This window comes from Ursus maritimus, unplaced genomic scaffold, assembly GCF_017311325.1.
Source record: "Ursus maritimus isolate PB19 unplaced genomic scaffold, ASM1731132v1 scaffold_2, whole genome shotgun sequence".
Classification (NCBI taxonomy): Eukaryota; Metazoa; Chordata; class Mammalia; order Carnivora; family Ursidae; genus Ursus; species Ursus maritimus.
Genome location: NW_024424452.1, coordinates 23,084,855 through 23,105,219, shown reverse-complemented (window position 1 = coordinate 23,105,219; position 20,365 = coordinate 23,084,855). Strand labels below are relative to the sequence as shown.

The 20,365-nt window shown below is 36.6% G+C and overlaps 1 protein-coding gene across 1 annotated transcript in view; it reads left to right on the top strand.

Moving 5' to 3' along the window:
* The window catches only part of LOC103668908 (ATP-binding cassette sub-family A member 3-like), a 159,316-nt gene that overhangs the window by 89,979 nt on the left and 48,972 nt on the right, over window positions 1-20,365 (top strand). The window contains exons 17-23 of the mRNA XM_040636564.1: window positions 3,285-3,438; window positions 6,138-6,438; window positions 8,196-8,448; window positions 8,661-8,865; window positions 12,332-12,554; window positions 15,120-15,128; window positions 18,783-18,920. Coding sequence (XP_040492498.1) covers window positions 3,285-3,438; window positions 6,138-6,438; window positions 8,196-8,448; window positions 8,661-8,865; window positions 12,332-12,554; window positions 15,120-15,128; window positions 18,783-18,920 — 1,283 coding nt within the window. The remainder of the gene's footprint in view (window positions 1-3,284; window positions 3,439-6,137; window positions 6,439-8,195; window positions 8,449-8,660; window positions 8,866-12,331; window positions 12,555-15,119; window positions 15,129-18,782; window positions 18,921-20,365) is intronic.

Here is a 20,365-nt window from a genome sequence, read left to right as displayed (position 1 = left end):
ATCTTCTAAATCCAAAAGGAAAATATGAAAACACAATATGAAATTAGACAAGTGATAAAAAATAATTCACACAAGAATAACTGTAAATGGTCAAATTAATTCAAAGGAATTAAAAATAAAACAGCCAATTATAAAAAAATACTATTCTGGTAAATACGTGGAGAAGTAGGAAGGTCTTATAAACGGACATGGATATGTTAGTACACTCCTTCTGAAGCAATTTGACAAGATAAGTTTTCTTGAATATTCTGCATCTGCGATTTTATTCTTTGTGGATAGTGATATGTGTGGAATCATGTTTATCACAGCATTGTTTGTAATAATAAAAAGTTAAAGCAATCTTTTTTTTATTATGTTCAGTTAGCCACTGTATAGTACATCATTAGTTTTTGATGTAGTGTTCAATGATTCATTAGTTACGTATAATACCCAGTACATCGACATGGATGGAACTGGAGGGGAGTATGCTAAGTGAAGTAAGTCAAGCAGAGAAAGACAATTATCATATGGTTTCACTCATATGTGGAACAAAGCAAAAGTTAAAGCAATCTAAACAATTGGCCAATAAATTGGCACACCTGTACCGTAAAATGAAATTTAGTAGTCATTAGAAATGATGCTATAAGTATGTAGATACTAAAATGAATGTAAATAATCGTATTTATTTAAAAAATGTTTAATTTAAATTCAATTTAGTTAACATATACTGTATTATTACTTTCTGTGGTAGAATTTAGTAATTCACCAGTTGCATATAATACTCAGTGCTCATTACATCAAGTGCCCTCCTTAATGCCCATCACCCAATTACCCTATCCCTCCCACTGACCTCCCCTCCCGCAACCCTCAGTTTGTTTCCTAGAGTTAAGAGTCTCTTGTGGTTTGCCTCCCTCTCTGTTTTCATCTTATTTTATTTCTCATTCCCTTCCCCTATGTTCATCTGTTTTATTTCTTAAATTATGGAATTTGTCTTTCTCTGGCTGACTTATTTCACTTAGCATAATATGCTCTAGTTCCATCCACATTGTTCCAATGGCAAGAGTTCATTCATTCATTCCAATGGCTGACTAATATTCCATTGTATATATACACCACATCATCTTTATCCATTCATCTGTCAATAGACATCTGGGTTCTTTCCATATCTTGGCTATTGTGGACATTGCTGCTGTAAATATTGGGGTGTATGTGCCCCTTCAGATCACTATATTTGTATCTTTTGGATAAATACCTAGTAGTGCAGTTGCTGGGTTGTAGGGTAGTTCTATTTTTAACTTTTTGAGGAACCTCCATACTGTTTTCCAGGGTGGCTGCATCAGTTTACATTCCCACCAACAGTGTAAGAGGGTTCCTCTTTCTCTGCATCCCCATCAACATCTGTTTTTTCCTGTGTTGTTCATTTTAGCCAAATTTCTGACTGGTGTGAGGTAGTTTCTTACAGTGGTTTTGATTTGTATTTCCCTGACACTGAGTGATATTGAGCATTTTTTCATGGGTCTGTTGGCTATTTGTATGTCTTCTTTGCAGAAATGGCTTTTCATGTCTTCTAAGCCATTTCTTAACTGAATTTTTTTCGGGGAGGGTTGAATTTGATAATTTCTTTATTGGTTTTGGATACTAGCCCTTTATCTGATAAGTCATTTGAAAATATCTTCTCCAATTCCATAGCTTGCCTTTTAGTTTTGTTGACTGTTTCCTTACCTGTGCAAAAGCTTTTTATCCTGATGAAGTTCCAGTAGTTCATTTTTGCTTTTGTTTCCCTTGTCTTTGGAGACATGTCTAGCAAGAAGTTGCTGTAGCTGAGGTCAGAGAGGTTGCTGCCTGTGTTCTCCTCCAGGATTTTGATGGATTCCTGTCTCACATTTAGGTCTTTCATCCATTTGGAGTTTATTTTTGTGTATGGTGTAAGAAAGTGGTCCAGTTTCATTCTTCTGCATGTGGCTAATTTTTCCAGCACCTAAAATGAATGTAAATAATTTTAAAATCATGTTGCATAACAATGTAATATTATAGCATAATCCGATTTTTGCTTTTTATGTATGTGTATACATACATTCATGCCTGTGCATATGTAGATATAGATAAATATCGTTTACATCTGTCTGAGTCATAAGATCTTGAGAATTCATTTCCTTTGGTTTATTGTAACTTTAAAAACTTTTCCCATTGAATATGTCTTATAAGTATATAAAAATTAATAAAAACCTAATAAAGGAGTTAGAGAAAAAAGTCAAGGTAAAAACCGTACTTGTCGTCACTGGTATCTATTACTGTAGTATCACAGTGACCAGACACAGCACTAAATACTGCCTTGAATTTAAAACACTGGGTGTTATATGCAAATAATGAATCATGGAACATTGCATCAAAAGCTGGGGATGTACTACAGTATGGTGACATATATAACAAAATAAAACTTATTTAAATAAATAAATTAAAAAAAAAAAACATTGCTGTCAGACCAAATCAGTACTTGATGCTTTTCTGTGTGTGTGGTCTGGTAAAAGAAAGGTATTAAAAGGTCTTGCTGGCTCATTGGTTTAGAATGAAAAATTTATCTCCTCAAATTATGAGATTTCATCAGTTTCAAAATGCTCACAGGTGGATCTCAGATCTCCCATTATAGTATGATTTTTATGATTCTGTTTATCATTTTCTCCCATAGATTAAAATTAAATAGAAAAGTTTGTTTTCCCACAGTCGTGAACTCTTGGAGGATAACTGAACTATGTGCTCATATGCTCTGTAAACCATTACAGGTGTTTAGATTGCCTGGAGCAACATTGAGAAAACAAATCTGTTAGACTGGCACACACTTAGAAACATTATAAAAATAAAACCCTGCTAGAATTAGTATCATTCCTTAAAATAAAAGAAATTTAATAACTCTCTCTTCTAAAAAAAGGTACTGCCGTGGGGCACCTGGGTGGCTCCATCGTTAAGTGTCTGCCTTCGGCTCAGGGCATGATCCCAGTGTTCTGGGATCGAGCCCCACATCAGGCTCCTCTGCTATGAGCCTGCTTCTTCCTCTCCCACTCCCCCTGCTTGTGTTCCCTCTCTCACTGCCTGTCTCTCTCTCTCTGTCAAATAAATAAATAAAATCTTTTAAAAAAATAAAAAAGATACTCCCTTACACCTTTAAGTTGATTAAGTTCAGTTTATTTTATCCAATATTAATGTTAACATTATACAACTGTTTGTTTTTAAAAATTTTTGCCACCAACTGTGAAAATCTTGCAATGAAACTACTGTTCTGGTTAAAATGAATGTTTTCTTCTGTGTAGGGTCAGTAGAGAGGATGAAGATCTCCAGACCCCATCCCTAAAGGACAAAAACAGAAGAGAAAACATGAACCAGAATATGAATGCGCCCAGAAATTTTGAGAGAGCATACTCTCCCACCACAAGTGAACCCTCTAATATTAGGTTTAATACTGGGGTGAGCATCTTCACTAAGAATGTAATGTTAGTGGTATATGTTTGGATGGGATAAAAAGATAAATTTTATTTTAATGTTTGAATTCAAAGGAGGCTTTGGCGTTCTTAGCCAGGGAAGGCCAAGTAAGGAAGAGCCTGTAAAACAATACAATTAATTTTCTAATTCAAAAGTTAAAATATGATATTAATCATGGGCCGCCTGGGTGGCTTGGTCATTAAGCATCTACCTTCAGCTCAGGGCGTGATCCCAGGGTCCTGGGATCGAGCCCCACATCGGGCTTCTCCTCTGGGAGCCTGCTTCTTTCTCTCCCGCTCCCCCTGCCTGTGTTCCCTCTTTCGCTGTCTGTCTCTTTCTCTGTCAAATAAATAAAATCTTTTAAAAAATGATAGTTAATCAGGGGCGCCTGGGTGGCACAGTGGTTAAAGCGTCTGCCTTCGGCTCAGGGCGTGATCCCGGCGTTCTGGGATCGAGCCCCACATCAGGCTCCTCCGCTATGAGCCTGCTTCTTCCTCTCCCACTCCCCCTGCTTGTGTTCCCTCTCTCGCTGGCTGTCTCTATCTCTGTCAAATAAATAAATAAAAAAAAAATGATAGTTAATCAGATTTTACTCTCAGCATTGTTATTTCTGTGTCACTTATCTCAGTTTTTTTAAATTGTTAGTTCATTCAGAGTTGGAGAAAGGCCCTTACAAAAGTTATCACTATTTACACATATAAAAGCCATTTAAAATTTTTCTTTAAATTTAAATTCAATTCACCACCATACAGTACATACTTAGTTTCATATGTAGTGTTCAATAATTTATCAGTTGCGTATAATACCCAGTGCATGAAAGCCACTTAAATTTATGCATTGGAATGCATTAGCAATCCCTAATGGACTATTCCCCAACTGTACCCTCATTAGCATGGGAAAATTCATGGGATTGCCAAGAATTTCTTTCATTGGTCCCCTGATTGTCTATTCCTTACAGTTTCCCTAATCAAGACTAGGGATTCTGAGATGATCAGCATTTCTCAGAGTTGCCCATACACATGCCTTCACTGAGGGGCTGACAAGCCAGTTGTGAAGCGGAGTGGGTGTTGTACAACCAGAGGGCAGAATTTTGAGCCAATTGGAACTGGAATTCCTGTTCTATCACTTACTGGCTATTGGACCTTGACCAAGATATTTAACATATTTGTGCTTCACTTTCATTCTCCATTTGAGTGTTTTAATGAGTTAATACTAGTAAAATGCAAATTGCATAATGTTTGGCATGAATCAGTTGCAAACTGTGATTTTTCTCCTCTCCTTGCTTGCTCATTTCTCCTGCTGTGTCACTCTTCCCTGTCTCCCTCTCTTACGAAGATGCAGATGAAGGAAGATTTGCAGACCGGTCTAGAAAAGTTGATTCTTACGTTCGCATATTCTTTCATTCTAGAAATATATCTAATAAGCCATCTTGTAAAAGTCAGAAAGCATATTTTTCTACTTTGAGGACAATGTGAGAAAAAATTTTCCTTCTAAACTTTACCTTATTTCTGGCCAGTGACAACATCCAAATGCTGATTGTTTCATTCAGATAATAATGGTTGATTGATTAGGGATATTTTTTTCATGATGAATTATGGGGTGTCAAAAAATGTTGGGAAGTACAGGGTGAGCATATTGTTAAACTATTGGTTACATATCCACGTAATACCCTCTATATGCTTTTCTTCAACATTCAGACTAGCTTTTCAGGGGAAGTCTCTACATTTAAAGCAACAGGTTTTTTTTTTTTTTTTTAAGATTTTTATTTATTTATTTGACAGAGATAGAGACAGCCAGTGAGAGAGGGAACACAAGCAGGGGGAGTGGGAGAGGAAGAAACAGGCTCATAGCGGAGGAGCCTGACGTGGGGCTCGATCCCATAACGCCGGGATCACGCCCTGAGCCAAAGGCAGACGCTTAACCGCTGTGCCACCCAGGCGCCCCCTAAAGCAACAGGTTTTATTGTTAATCCGAAAAAATATATAATAAACTATACGTGGACCAAAAAGCCTGAAAAAATAAAATAGTATATTTAGGTACATTTTTCAAGTTAACAATTAGACACATTGCTTTAAATTTAGAAGTTGAAGAAAAAGTGCTGAGCACATTATTGCAATTTAAAAATAAATTTACTGGGTGTTATACGTAACTAATGAATCATTGAACACTACATCAAAAACTAACGATGTACTATACAGTGGCTAACTGAACATAATAAAAAAAAAATTTAAAACTGACCGAGCTCAGATTAAAAACAAATACATTTTCTGTTTCCTGACTATCCAATATCACATGGATTAAAAGCTAACAATGGAAACTTGTTATATATGCACATTATGGGAATGCTTCACTTATCAAATAGAGATAGGATTGAAGGATCATCATTTAATATGGACGAAGACTGATGTCATATTGTTCTGCCCAGAGATGCTATGAATATGTTAGTGATAAAAATAATCCTTCTGAGTTTTCCAGTATAATTTTATTAGAAGCCAAGCCTCAACATATTACCCAGAAAGGAAGTTTTACTTGTTACCTCTGTGCTAACCGTGGCTGTGTTCTATTCAAGGATATATTTATAGAATGTGTACATCATCTTCTACCATAAGACTCAGAAAATGAATGTCGTTGAATTTCATTAAGGTTTGAGCCATTGTAATGCCATCTTTCTCTCCTCTTGTCAGTGGTCTCTTAACTGCCAGCAGTTCTATGCCATGTTCTTAAAGAGGGCTATGTTCTCTTGGCGCAACTGGAATATGATGTTGATGCAGATACTGGGGCTTCTGGGCATTGTTTATTTTCTCATGAGAGGAATGCAAATTTCAAGAACTAGAGTTGAAACTTCCAGGGAAATGGACTTGGAACAATATGGTCAAACCATTGTGCCTTTCTCAGATGATGACCGTTCTAATTTCTCTCAGAATTTAACAAAAATTCTTGAGATCATGCTAAAGGCTAAGAAACAAAAACTTCAGGAAGTGAAAGGTAAGGCTCTTTCAAAAAGAAAACAGACAGCTAATAGATGAAAACCTGCTTGTATCAATTCCAAAGAGAGGTCCTAACTGGAATATTTAGCTATTGCTCTTTTCTTTCTTGGTATTCACCAATCTCATAAAGGCAGCCAAGTCAGAGACAAGAATCATCCTTCAAGGAGACTGGCCACAAAAGTTAATTATTAATCGAGGCACTTTGTCTGCCAGCTATTTGCTACGCCTTCTAGGGAATGAATTGAAGTACTAAAATATTTTGTTTTGTAAAATTTAGCACAAAATCTCACATAAAACCAGGCTCACAATGTGGTGCTAAATCCCGGAAGTCTTCGCACAAGTCTCTAGATTAGCCATATTTTAAGACAGGTTAGGTTGAAGACTTTATGGGCAGGCTACTCGGAACTTACTTATTTGGAAGGTGGTAATAATAATTGATTACATGTACTGAACACTACTTTTGGCAAGAACTTTTCTAAATATTTCAATTGTCTTGATTTCTATAACAATCATACTTGCTTGAGGCTTGGAGATGTTAACTAAGCTGCCCCAAATAATGCATCTAGTATGTATTAGAGTAGGGACTAGATTTTAGGACTGCCTGGTGGGAGTCTACAATACTAACTCACTGACTACACTAAATCCCATCTGTAAGGAGCAAGTTTGTCCTCTTTCAAGGCTGATCATTTCCTTCCAGGTGTTTCCTTTGCATTTCCTTCAGCTGCTGCCTCGTTGACAGTATTGGTTTAGGTTAGCATAGAGCCTGAGCAGTTTGGCCGGTTGTTTCTTTTATCTTTTAGGTTCCATTGTGGGAGATGAAAATGCACTGGGAAATGTTGATTATTACTTCTATCATTATCCTGATTTTACAACGTACACATTATAGGCTGGGTGGCATAAAAGTTGTCATTAAATCACATATTCCTTTTCCTCCTCCATAATAGGAGCATTAGATGGACAGTAGTCAACGATCACATAGTTTAGGAGAGGGGACAGAAGAGGGAGAAATGAATACTCCCTGATTCATAATATGGTCCCTTTTCTATATTATGTTGTTTATACAAAAATAAAAAGTCTGTACCTCACAGATATATCAATAGTAATGTTGGTTTAAGTGGCAAGATTGCATTCTTTTTTCATGGCTGAGTAATATGTGTATGTGTATCTAACATATATATATATCCATTCTTTATCTGTTCATCTATCACCGGACACTTGGGTTGCTTCCATCATTTCACTATTGTAAATAATTCTGCAGTAAACATAGGGGTGTATATATCTTTTCAAATTAGTGTTTTCGTTTTCTTTGGGTCAGTACCCAGTAATGGAATCACTGAATCATATGGTATTTTTCTTTTCAATGTTTTGGGGAACCTCCATACTGTTTTCCACAGTGGCTGAACCAGTTTGCATTCCCACCAACACTGTACAAGTGTTATCTGTTCTCCACATCCTCATCAACAGCTATTCTGACCCATGCGAGGTAGTGTCACATTGTGGTTTTGATTTGTATTTCCTGGGGGACTATATTTTCTCAATGAAATTAAGCTAAAAGTTGTGAGGTTTGTGTGGATTATTAATAGAATAGAGTTCTTGAGTTGAATGGTCGAGATGTGTCAGAGCTGTTCTGAGACACTGGAAATAGAAAAAATATTGGGCGAGTGAAATTTTTGGGGTCTCCCTCTCCAAAAATGCATACTAAGTGATCTATATTGCATGCTGAGCCTGTGGTCATGTATTGTTTTCTCATTCCAGGTGACTTAACAGAACACTTGGCGAAAAGTCAAGAATGCATTTACTCATGCATTATTGCATTTTCCTTTCATGCTGATAGAAACCAAAGGGTAGTTACCCTTTGGTTCAACAACAAGGCTTACCACTCACCACCATTATCCCTGGAAGTATTAGACAATATTATTTTTATGGCACTTTCTGGCCCTGATGCTTCAATTACAGTCTCCAACAAACCTCAGCCTCAAAATATTGTTTCTAAAAAACTTGAGAGCAGGTATGTATGCTTTTTTATGGGATTGAGCTTGGTATTTAAATATAGTCCTTCTTCCCTATCTGAACACATTCTTAATAAAAAGTTAATTTTAAAAGTTAATATAATAAAATAAATAATATAAATATAATTTATAATAAAAACTTATTTTTAGAAACTAATATTTTCCACTTTGTTATCTTACCAATGTGTCCTCTTTATTCATTCCTTTGTAGAACAATGACAGGAATGCAGGTAGCCTTGAATTTGTTTTTTGGTGTGAGTATTTTTGTCAGTGGCTTTTGTCTTCTGACCGTGACTGAGAGAATCACTAAGGCAAAGCACATCCAGTTTGTGAGTGGGGTCTCTCCCATTAATTTCTGGCTCTCTGCTCTGCTATGGGACTTCATCATCTTCTTCATCGCCTGCTGCTTACTAATGGTGAGTGTTAGACAAAATCTTTTGTGGGGCTTATTTTCTGGTATATCCCAGAAAATTCTAGTCGGCTAATGCTAACCTAAATCTAAATCTCTCAAGAAAGAAAGAAATAATTTGGCTCATTATGTCAAGGAATACATTGTGGAATATGCCTCAGTGGAAATCTTTTCCTTTATGTTCTTCTTTTAAAACAAAATGTTCTTGTTTGAAGAAACAAGAATGTGTCTCTTAAGCTACCTTCTGGACATGCATGCTCTCTAATATGTATTTGCCCCAAGGCTTCCACAAATATGGAAGGATACGACCTGTCATACTATAACACCAGTCCCATATTAAACAAAGACAAAGATGTTTATACTTTTCTCCTACCTCTAGTCATCTGAATCCCTCAAGAGCAGGAATAGTAGTGGAATCACTGGATCATATGGCATTTCTATTTTCAATGTTTTGAGGAACCTCCATACTGTCTTCCACAGTGGCTGCCCAGTTTGCATTCCCACCAACAGTGCACAAGGGTTATCTGTTCTTCAATGGTATTCTGACCCATGTGAGGTGGTATCCCATTGTGGTTTTAATTTGTATTTCCTGGTGGACTGTATTTTCTCAGTGATACTAAATTAAAAGGTGTGAGGTTTGTGTGGATTATTAATAGAGTTCTTGAGCTGACTGGTCAAAATGTTTGATTTTGTGCCACGGACCATTCAAATTTTGTGCATGTGTGCAAGCATTTGACCATTTGAATATTGAATAGATAATGAAGAATCATTGAAACTCTTATTATTGAAAGCAAAGTCAGGAGAATGTTTGTGGTCTGTTTAATACTTGTCACTTTCTTTATCTTTTCTACATCTGGCATCTCCAGAGCCATCCTTCTATCCTATGGGAAGGGCCAGTGAGATATGGTTGTGAACCTGCAGGGGTACCACAGACCTGAAGATGCCTGGAGGAAGAAATTACGAGTTGAGACGTTATTAAGGCTTCAGGGAGAGCCTACTGTAAAGCCCTGGGAAATTAGGACATTTCAAAGCAGCTCTATATGTAGGGGAGGGAATCCAGAAAGCAATATGTAGGCCAAGATAGTACACATGTTCACAAAAACATGAGAAGACTTTAATCTTGATGGGTTAGGAGTGATCCCTAGTCTCAGAACAAGCCCCACTAATTAGTGATGAACTGCCCTGACACAGAATCAGTCTGCAGGGATTGGAAGAGGTGGCTGATATTTTAAATACCCAAGTTTCTACAACAACATCATAAGGCCTACAAATAAACAGGAAAGCATGGTCTATTCAAAGGAAGAAAATTAAATGACAGCAACCATCCCTGAAGAAGTACAAACAGTGGAGCTGCTAGACAAAGACTTTAAAACGACTGTCTTAAATAAGCCGAGGAAGTTAATTACCACTAAACCTACCCCACGAGAAATGCTAAGGGGTTCCTCCAGGTTGAAATGAAAGAATGCGGGACAGTAACTCAAGTAATGTAAAGTTCTCCAATAAAGAAAATGCAAAAGCCAGTTGGCTTAGTCAGCTCTGACTGCTATAACAAAATAGATATGGTGGATTACATAGCAGAAATGTATTTTTTCACAGTTCCAAAGGCTAGGAAGTCCAAGATCAAGGGGCCATTTGATTTGGTTTTCCAATGAGGGCTCTCTTCCTGGTTTGCAGATGACTCTCTTCTCACTGTGTCCACACATGGAGGAAAGAGAGAGGAGGGAGGGAGAGGATGAGAGAGAGCAAGAGCGGGAGCTCAAAAGCGTGCTTTATGGATAAGAATTTAATGCAGGGGAAGCTGCAATTACTATTGATGGGAACATAAATTGGTCCAGTTACTTTGGTAAACAATTGGTATTTTCTTCTAAAACTTTGAAGGTTTGTGAATATATATATATATGTACACATCTCTCTAATGCATATATATGTACAGCAAGAGACACGTACAAGAAGGTTCTCAAGAATGTTATTCATAATAATAAACAATAAACATGGCAAACAACTCAAATATTTATCAAATATAACAGATAAGTAAAAGTGATACAGTAATATGCAGGAATACTAAAGAGCACTGAAAATGAACTACCACACTAGGAATGGTGGGGATGAATTTCACAAATACAATGTTAGCAAAAGAAGCCAGGTAAGAAGAAGTACATACTATATAATTCCATGTATAGTTGAAAAATACAAGTAGTATTTAAGGATGTTTTTGTTAAAACTTCAAAGAAAAGAGGGAAAGTAATTATCATAAAGGTCAGGATAGTGTTTATCTTCACAGAGGAGGGAGATGTTGTACCTTGAGTGGCATTGGTATCTTTGGTAATTTCACAGCAGTGCTCTTTTTGTAATAATTCAGTGATCTTTTCATGTATATTTTGTGCATTTTTGAATGTGTTACATTTCAAAATAAAATTTAAAATATTCAACTAAATATCTTATTGACATTTTTGTTTATAGACTGATTTGGGGAATATCTACATTTTTACAATGTTGAATCTTCCTACCCAAAATGTATATTTTATCATTGAAATCCCTAAACATTATAACTCTTTCAACACAAAAATACCTAGGTCACCCCAAATTCTATCAAAGTAAGTATTTACATGCACTGCGTTTATCTTGAGACTGAAAGTCTCTGATGACAGAAGCAAAGTAGCCATGCCCGTAATACCCAAATATTTTCATCTATATTATGTTTATTTTTTGTTGCTTTTTCTACTACCACTGAGAACCTGCTTTCAGTCACTAGTACCTATTCTCAGCTTAACCCTACCATCCACTTCTCAAGGATCTTGCTACATAATCATTTAATAGCTCAAAATTAATAATTTTGGAATACTTGGAGAAACCACAGTCTTAACAACTTGTAAGATGTCGATTTCTGGAAATTTATTTTCTATAACAACTCTACAGGTTCTCTGTTCCCTTACTTAGATCCCCTCTAACTTTGAGTTGCCCTGTGTGCTTCTCAACTGAGTGGCTGACATGAGGAAAGGAGGAGTAGGAAAACAGAGTAGAGTCAACAGACAGAATCTTAAAAGTGGAGAGACATGAAAGGTAGGGCCTTAGCATTACAGTCTACAGCTGCCAGAAAGTAAATCTTAAAAAAAAAAAAAAAAGAAAAGAAAGTTTTTCTACTAGGTGATCTCATTTCTGGAAATATTGAGAATTGGCTTATTTGGAGTTGGAAGAAGGAGAAGAAAGAATATACTTTGATCTTGTGCAAGAACAAAATGAAACGGTTTCAAGTAGATGAAAACAAGTAGAAAGGCAAATAGAGGGGATGTGCTCACTTGAGGGAGAAGTGGAAGAACCTCAGAGCCACGCTCACAGACAAAATTATTTGATGAATAAATACGTATGTGTTCTAACAAAGGAAGATTTTTTCCCCCTTTTCTAAGTTATTAGACTGAATTCTTAGGCCTTGCATAGTTTTCTCCACTTTTTGACTTGTGTACTCTCTGTCTCAGGTGGTGTTCCTATCATCTGGATTGGATGCACTGACCAAGAATTACCGGTTTCTGGACACACTGGTCATCTTCATGCTGTTTGGCTGGTCTGTCATTCCCTTCACGTACCTGATAAGTTTTCTTTTTTCTAGTCACACCAGTGCCTACATCAAGCTCGTTATGTTAAACTACTGTGTAGGAGTTTTCAGCGTAGCAATGGATGTAATAATAACCACAACATCAGGTAAGGACATCACACCATGTCCCCCATAAACAAAGAAACATGGTCTTGAAGATAAGAATGTTACAAAGTTATTTGGTTCTGGGTTTCTGGGAAAACTTACACTACCTGTAAGCTAATAACCTTTTATTAAGTGTCACAAATATTTTGGCATTATGTTGGGTACAATGCAAAACAAACTAAGACACTTACATTTTCACTAGCCCAGTCCTTCAGGCCATTAGCCCAGGCTCTGTACAATATTTATTCTTTCATTTTCCATCTTTGACTTTGAGATTATGGAGAGATTTATTGGACTGGCAATGATGGCAAAGAAAAATTTCTTAGAACACAGATACTGCTACTCCTTTATTAAATGACCCCGTAAACATTATTTTTTTTATTGAGTTTTATTTTTTTTCTTTAAAAATGTTTAATAGACAAATTAGGAAGAGTAAGAGGTTAATAATAACTAATAACAGAACAGTTAAAACAATATACTGTAGTAGAAGTTACGGGAATGTGTCCTCTTTCTCTCAAAATCTTTTATTGTACTGTACTGAGCCTTCTAATTCTTTTTCTTATAATATTTTTTTATTATGTTAGTCACCATACAGTACATCCCTGGTTTTTGATGTAAAGTTCCATGATTCATTACTTGCTTATAACACCCAGTGCACCATGCAATACATGCCCTCCTTAGTAAACATTATTTTAAGTAATTCAGCCATACAGGGTCTTGCAGAGACTGAGGATAGGCTTCTAACCCACTTACTGACCTTAAACCTTGCCCTCCCAACAAAAGAATTCCCTTATTTAGTTGGAAACCTATTTTAACTCATTGCACACCTCTTCAATGAGCAATATTAAGCCACATGAGGAAGAATTGATCTCTAAATATTAGACTAAGAAACATGTAGAAAGATTTATACTCTGGTGCTTGTTTACTGAGTTTGTCACATTGCTGTCAATTAGAATCTGTGTTACTTTTCTATTGCTGCAGTAGCAAATTGCTACTAACTTAATAAATTATACAAATGTATCATCCTACAGCTCTGTAGATCAGAAGTCTATCACAAGGCTCATTGGGCTAAAATCAAGCTGACTGCAAGCCTGCATCCCTCTTGGAGGTCTTTTATTTTATTTTTATTATGTTCAGTTAGCCACCATATAGTACATCATTAGTTTTTGATGTAGTGTTTAATGATTCATTAGTTGCATATGAAACCCAGTGCTCACCACAATGCGTGCTCTCCTTAATACCCATCACCTGCTACCCCATCTCTCCATCCCCCTTCTCTGAAACTCTCAGTTTGTTTCCCAGAATTCATAGTCTTTCATAGTTTGTCTGCCTCTCTGATTCTACCCCCCTTCAGTTTTCCCCTATGGTCCTCCATGCTATTCCTTTTGTTCCACAAATGAGTGAAACCATATGATAATGGTCTTTCTCAGCTTGACTTATTTCACTTAGCATAATCCCCTCCAGTTCCACCCATGTTGATGCAAATGGTGGGTATTCATCCTTTCTGATGGCTGAGTAATATTCCATCGTATATATGAACCACATCTTCTTTATCCATTCATCTCTTGAAGGACATCTCAGTTCCTTCCACAGTTTGGCTATTATGGACATTGCTGCTATGAACATTGGAGCGCATGTGCTCCTTCTTTTCACTACATCTGTATCTTTGGGGTAAATACCCAGTAGTGCAATTGCTGGGTCATAGGGTAGCTCTATTTTTCACATCTTGAGGAACCTCCATACTGTTTTCCAAAGTGGCTGTACCAGCTTGCATTCCCACCAACAGTGTAAGAGGGTTCTACTTTCTCCACATCCTCTCCAACATTTGCTGTTTCCTGCCTTGTTAATTTTTGCCATTCTAACTGGTGTAAGGTGAAACCTATACAGAAGAATGAAACTGGGCCATTCTCTTACACCATACACAAAGATAAACTCAAAGTGGATGAAAAACCTCAATGTGAGATAGGAATCGTCAAAATCCTAGAGGAGAACATAGGCAGTAACCTCTTTGACATCAGCCACAGCAATTTCTTTCATGACACATCTCTAAAGGCAAGGGAAACAAAAGCAAAAATGAACTTCTGGGACTTCATCAAGATGAAAAGCTTCTGCACAGTAAAGTAAACAGTCAGCAAAACTAAGAAGCAGCCCACAGAATGGGAGAAGATATTTGCAAATGACACTATAAAGAAGATATTTGCAAATGACACTATATATATTACAAATGACACTGATATCAAAGATCTGTAAAGAACTTCTCAAACTTGACACCCAAAAAACACTCTAGTCAAAAATGGGCAGAAGACATGAACAGAGACTTCTCCAAAGAAGACATAGAAATGGCTAACAGAGACATGAAAAAATGTTCAATATCATTAGCCATCAGGGAAATTCAAATAAAAACCACATTGAGATACCACCTCACACCAGTTAGAATGGCAAAAATTGACAAAACAGGAAACAACAAATGTTGGAGAAGATGTGGAGAAAGGGGAACCCTCTTACATTATTGGTGGGAATGCAAGCTGGTACAGCCACTCTGGAAAACAGTATGGAGGTTCCTCAAGATGCAAAAAATAGAGCTACCCTATGACCCAGCAATTGCACTACTGGATATTTACCCAAAGATACAGACGTAGTGAAAAGAAGGGGCACATGCATCCCAGTGCTCATAGCAGTAATGTCCACAATAGCCAAACTGTGGAAGGAGCCAGGATGCCCTTCCACAGACAAATGGGTAAAGATGTGGTCCATATATACAATGGAATATTACTCAGCCATCAGAAAGGATGAATACCCACCATTTGCATTGACATGGACGGAACTGCAGGGGATTATGCTAAGTGAAATAAGTCAAGCATAGAAAGACAATTATATAGTTTCACTTATATGTGGAACATAAGGAATAGCATGGAGGACATTAGGAGAAGGAAGAGAAAACTGAAGGGGGGAGAATCAGAGGGGGAGACGAACCGTGAGATAGTATGGACTATGGGAAACAAACTGAGGGTTTCACAGGGGAGGAGTGGGGGAATGGGTTAGTCTGGTGTTGGGTATTAAGGAGGGTATTTATTGCATGGAGCACTGGGTGTTACATGCAAAAAATGAATCATGGAACAGTACATCAAAAACTAATGATGTACTGTATGGTGACTAACATAACATAATAATAATAAAAAGAAAGAAAATGAAGGGGGGTGGTAAACAGAGGGGGAATAAACCATGAGAAACTATGGACTCTGGGAAACAAACTGAGGGTTTCAGAGGGGAGGGCGGTAGGGGTATGGGCTAGCCCAGTGGTGGGTATTAAGGAGGGCACATATTGCATGGAGCACTGGGTGTCTTATGCAAACAATGAATCGTGGAACACTACATCAAAAACTAATGATGTACTGTATGGTGACTAACATAACATCATAAAAAATTTAAAAAAAAACTTGCTGCATGACCATAAAAAAGAAAGAAAGAAAAGGACTTCCCAACATGTTCTCAAGAAGAATTTTCAAAATGTAAATGGTCCTATAAGCCATTCAAGAAATTAAATCATTGGCTAAAAATCTTTCTACAAAGAAAACATAGGCCCATACTGCTGTATTAGTAAGTTATGAAACATGCAATAAAATAGAATTCTAATCTAATACAAATCCTAGAGATTAGGGGGCAAAAAACAGCCTCTCATTCTAAAAGATTTATTTAAGGGGTGCCTGGGTGGCTCAGTCGTTAAGCCTCTGCCTTCAGCTCAGGGCGTGATCCTGGCGTTCTGGGATCGAGCTCCACATCAGGCTCCTCCGCTGGGAGCCTACTTCTTCGTCTTCCAGTCCCCCTGCTTGTCTCTCTCTCACTGGCTGTCTCTCTCACTGACTGTCTCTGTGTCAAATAAATAAATAAATAAATAAAATCTTTTAAAAAAAAGATTTATTTAAGAGAGAGGGAGTGGGGGGAGGGGCAGAGGGAGAGAGTCTCATGCAGACTCCCTGCTGAGCATGGAGCTCAATGTGGGGCTTGATCCCACCACCATGAGATCATGACCTGAGCTGAAACCAAGAGTCAGACGCTTAACCGACTGAACCACCCAGGTGCCCCAAGATGCAAAAATTCTGAAGAGAATATTGCAAACTAAATACAGCAAAGTATAGAAAAGGTTATTCATTATGGCCAAACTGTATTTTTCCTGTAATGCAGGGTAGATTTATTGGAGTAATAATAGACTCAGAAAGTCTATTAATGTAATTCACCACATTTAATACATTAATGGGGGGAAACCTTGGTATTTGCAAAAATCATTCAAAAACATCCAACAATGATTCATTATAGCATTTTAAAAAAGATTTTATTTATTTATTTGAGAGAGAGTGAGTGAGAGCAGAAGCCAGGGGGAGGGGGAGAGGGAGAGGCAGACTCCCCACTGAGCGGGGAGCCCAACATGCAGGGCTTGATCTCAGGACCCTGGGATAATGACCTGAGCCAAAGGTAGATGCTTAACTAACTGAGCCACCCAGGTGCCCCATTATAGCATTTTTTAATAACTAGGAAGAAACTTCTGTACCTTAATAAAGGGCATTTATGATATCATCATGATCAACATGAGCTGAATCATTTTAAACATTCCCTTTAATATCAACCTTACACCTAAGGTCATGGTCAATGTAATAACAGATGAAATAAAGGATGTGAGATTAGAAAAGAAGAAACTGAACTCATTATTCAGAGATGATGTGAAAATCAGAAAACTGTTATCAGAGATATGGAGAATATATAGAGAGGCAAACCAAAACAGCAGATAGTAATTCTGCTTTTCTCTAGATCCTACAGAGAGGGTCAGTATTCAGTCATTACGCAGGAGATGGCCACACTGTTTATGATTGTATCTAGTTTAGTTGATCGGTATTCTACTCATATTGGTCTGTACATATGTTGCACTGGAAGATAAGTATTTTTACTCATGCATTTACAACACATATTTTCTCAGTTTTTATACCCCTCCACACCCCATTCATATGGTATCCTTCAACAGTTTGTCAGCTAAGGAATCATATTACTTTTTTTTAATTAAAAAATTTATTAATTGCATAAATTGAATTTTATTTTTGTTATGTAACAAAACTGAGTCAAAACCAGTTATATTAGCATATTACTTTTCTTTGTGTAGGAAGATCTTCCTCTACTCCTCAGGGGTAAGAAGATATTTATGGGGGCACTTCGGGTGGCTCAGTTGGATAAGTGTCTGCCTTTAGCTCAGGTCCTGTGGGATGGAGCCCCAAGTCGGGCTCCCTGCTTAGTGAAGAGCCTACTTCTCCCTCTGCTGCTCTCCCTGCTTCCTCTCTTTCTCTCTCTCTCTCTCTCTCTCTCTCAAATAAATATAAATAAATAAAAATCTTTAAAAAAGAAAAGAAGATACTTATGTATTCTATGGAGAAAGGCTAAATATAACATTAGCTCCTTTGAGTATTTTTGGCATCTACTCAGGTGGCCAATGAACGTCCAGAATTCTTTCTGGATACTAGATTATTTGCATATACACCAATTGTTACCCTCTTTGGGGCAGGCTTGGTATGACTTTACCACTTAGAAAATTTATATCTTAGGAACTTCACTCATTCCCTGTTATCCTTAGTTGGCCACCCCTCTCTTTTGTCAAGGTGTCTTACAAATATGTTTTTTGCTCAGACGTACAATTTTATCTTTATTACCAATAATCTGAGCTCAGTCTTGAAGTCCTTCAATGACCATTTGTAACCTTAACCTGTAATCATGTTTCATATTCCTTCATAAATATTCAACTATTATACATATTAATTTAATATTTAAGGGAACCTCAGTGAGCTTTAAGCTTGGTTCTCTGAAGATGTGTCTCCTTTCAACTGATAAAATATTTATCTCTTTCCCACTGTTGTCATGTGTTAAATTTCCTTCCACAACTTTGTTTCTTTATTCATCATGTAAGATAAGAAAAATGAGAAATTATCAGTATGCATTTCGTGTTCACATCAGGTGACACTTGAAGGCAGGTTATATGGGTATCAACTTTGCCGAGGATTTTCCAGTGCTGTAATTATCAACATAAACTATGCTACAAAAGATATACTTAGTGGGAAAAAATGAGAGTTTTGTGAGGATAATAATATGGCTTTTAATTTTTTCTGTTTAATTTGATTGGGGAGGTTTTGTTTTCCTGGGGCAATTCACTTTGTGTAAAGTATGCTAATGTTATCTTTTTAATCACAAAGGACCTGATTCTGAAAGCCTTCTACTTAATTTACTGATGGTGTTACCCATACATAACCTTGGGATGAGCATCACCAAATATTATGATAACCAAGAGACAAAGATACTGTGTTCCTCAGCAAACGTTCCTGCCTTCATAAATTGTAGTAAAGCAAGTGAGTATCTGGGACTCCCTAAGGCTCATCAGATACCACTGGCCTATTACTTATTGAATGTAAATAGCTCAACCTATATTATTTTGAGCCTTCACAACAACCATCAAGTTATGTGTTGTTATACCCACTTTGAGGAATCTAAAGGTTATACAAAATTGAATAACTTGCTCTGTCATACAACTTGTACAAGTTAGAGCTAAGATTCAAAATTTTATGCATAATGCATTTTCTCAGGGGATAGAATCTCCATGGATGAATGGATAAAGAAAATGTGATATATACTTGTGCACATATGCATATATACATACATATATACACATGTATGCATATATATAAATACACACACATATGCACAATGGAATATTAGTCATAAAAAGAAGGAAATCTTGCCATTTGCGACAGCATGGATAGACTTTGAGGGCATTATGCTAAGTAAAATAAGACAGAGAAATAAAAATACCATATGACCTCACTTATATGTGGAATCTAAACAGAAAAACTGAACTCCTAGAGAACATATTGGTGGTTGCCAGAGACAGGGAATTGGGGATGGGTGAAATGGATGAAGGGGATCAAAGGGTACAAACTACCAGTTATATAATAAATAAGTGATGGAGATGTAACATACAGCATGGTGACTATAGTTAATACTGTATTGTATATTTGCAAGTTGCTAAAAGAGTGTATCTTAAAAGTTCTCATCACAAGAAAAAAAGTACAAATATCGAATCATTATGTTATATACTCAAAACTAATATAATGTTTATATGTTAATTATATCTCAATTTAAAGGGACATAATAAAAAATAAACATAAAAAAGATATAAACCTACAGATTCAAGAAACTGAATAAACTCCAAATACGTTAAAACCAAAGAAGTCATGCCAAGATACATCACCATCAAACCTTGAAAGCTAAAGTTAAGAATAATGCAACTAATGGATCATCGAACTTACACCAAAAACCAGAGATGTACTGTATGGTGAATAACATAATAAAAATATTATTATGAAAAAAAAAAGAAAAACATCTTGAGGGTAGATACAGAAAAAATTAGAGAAACAATTCCTCTAATTTATAGATTTCTCATCAGAAACCGTGAAGACCAGAGCAAGTAGCACAACATAATTTTCAAGTGCTGAAATAAAAAAGCTGCCAACTCAAATTTCTATACACGTAGGAAATTCTATATAGATAGAAAATTCTATATCCTTCAGGAATGAAGGGGAAATGTTGACATTGTTTTATTAAAAAAAATTTTTTTTTAATTTTTAATTTTTATTATTTTTTAATATTTTTTATTATGTTAGTCACCATACATCCCTGATTTTTTGATGTAAAGTTCGATGATTCATTAGTTGCGTATAACACCCAGTGCACCATGCAATACATGCCCTCCTTACTACCCATCACCAGCCTAGCCCTTTCCCCC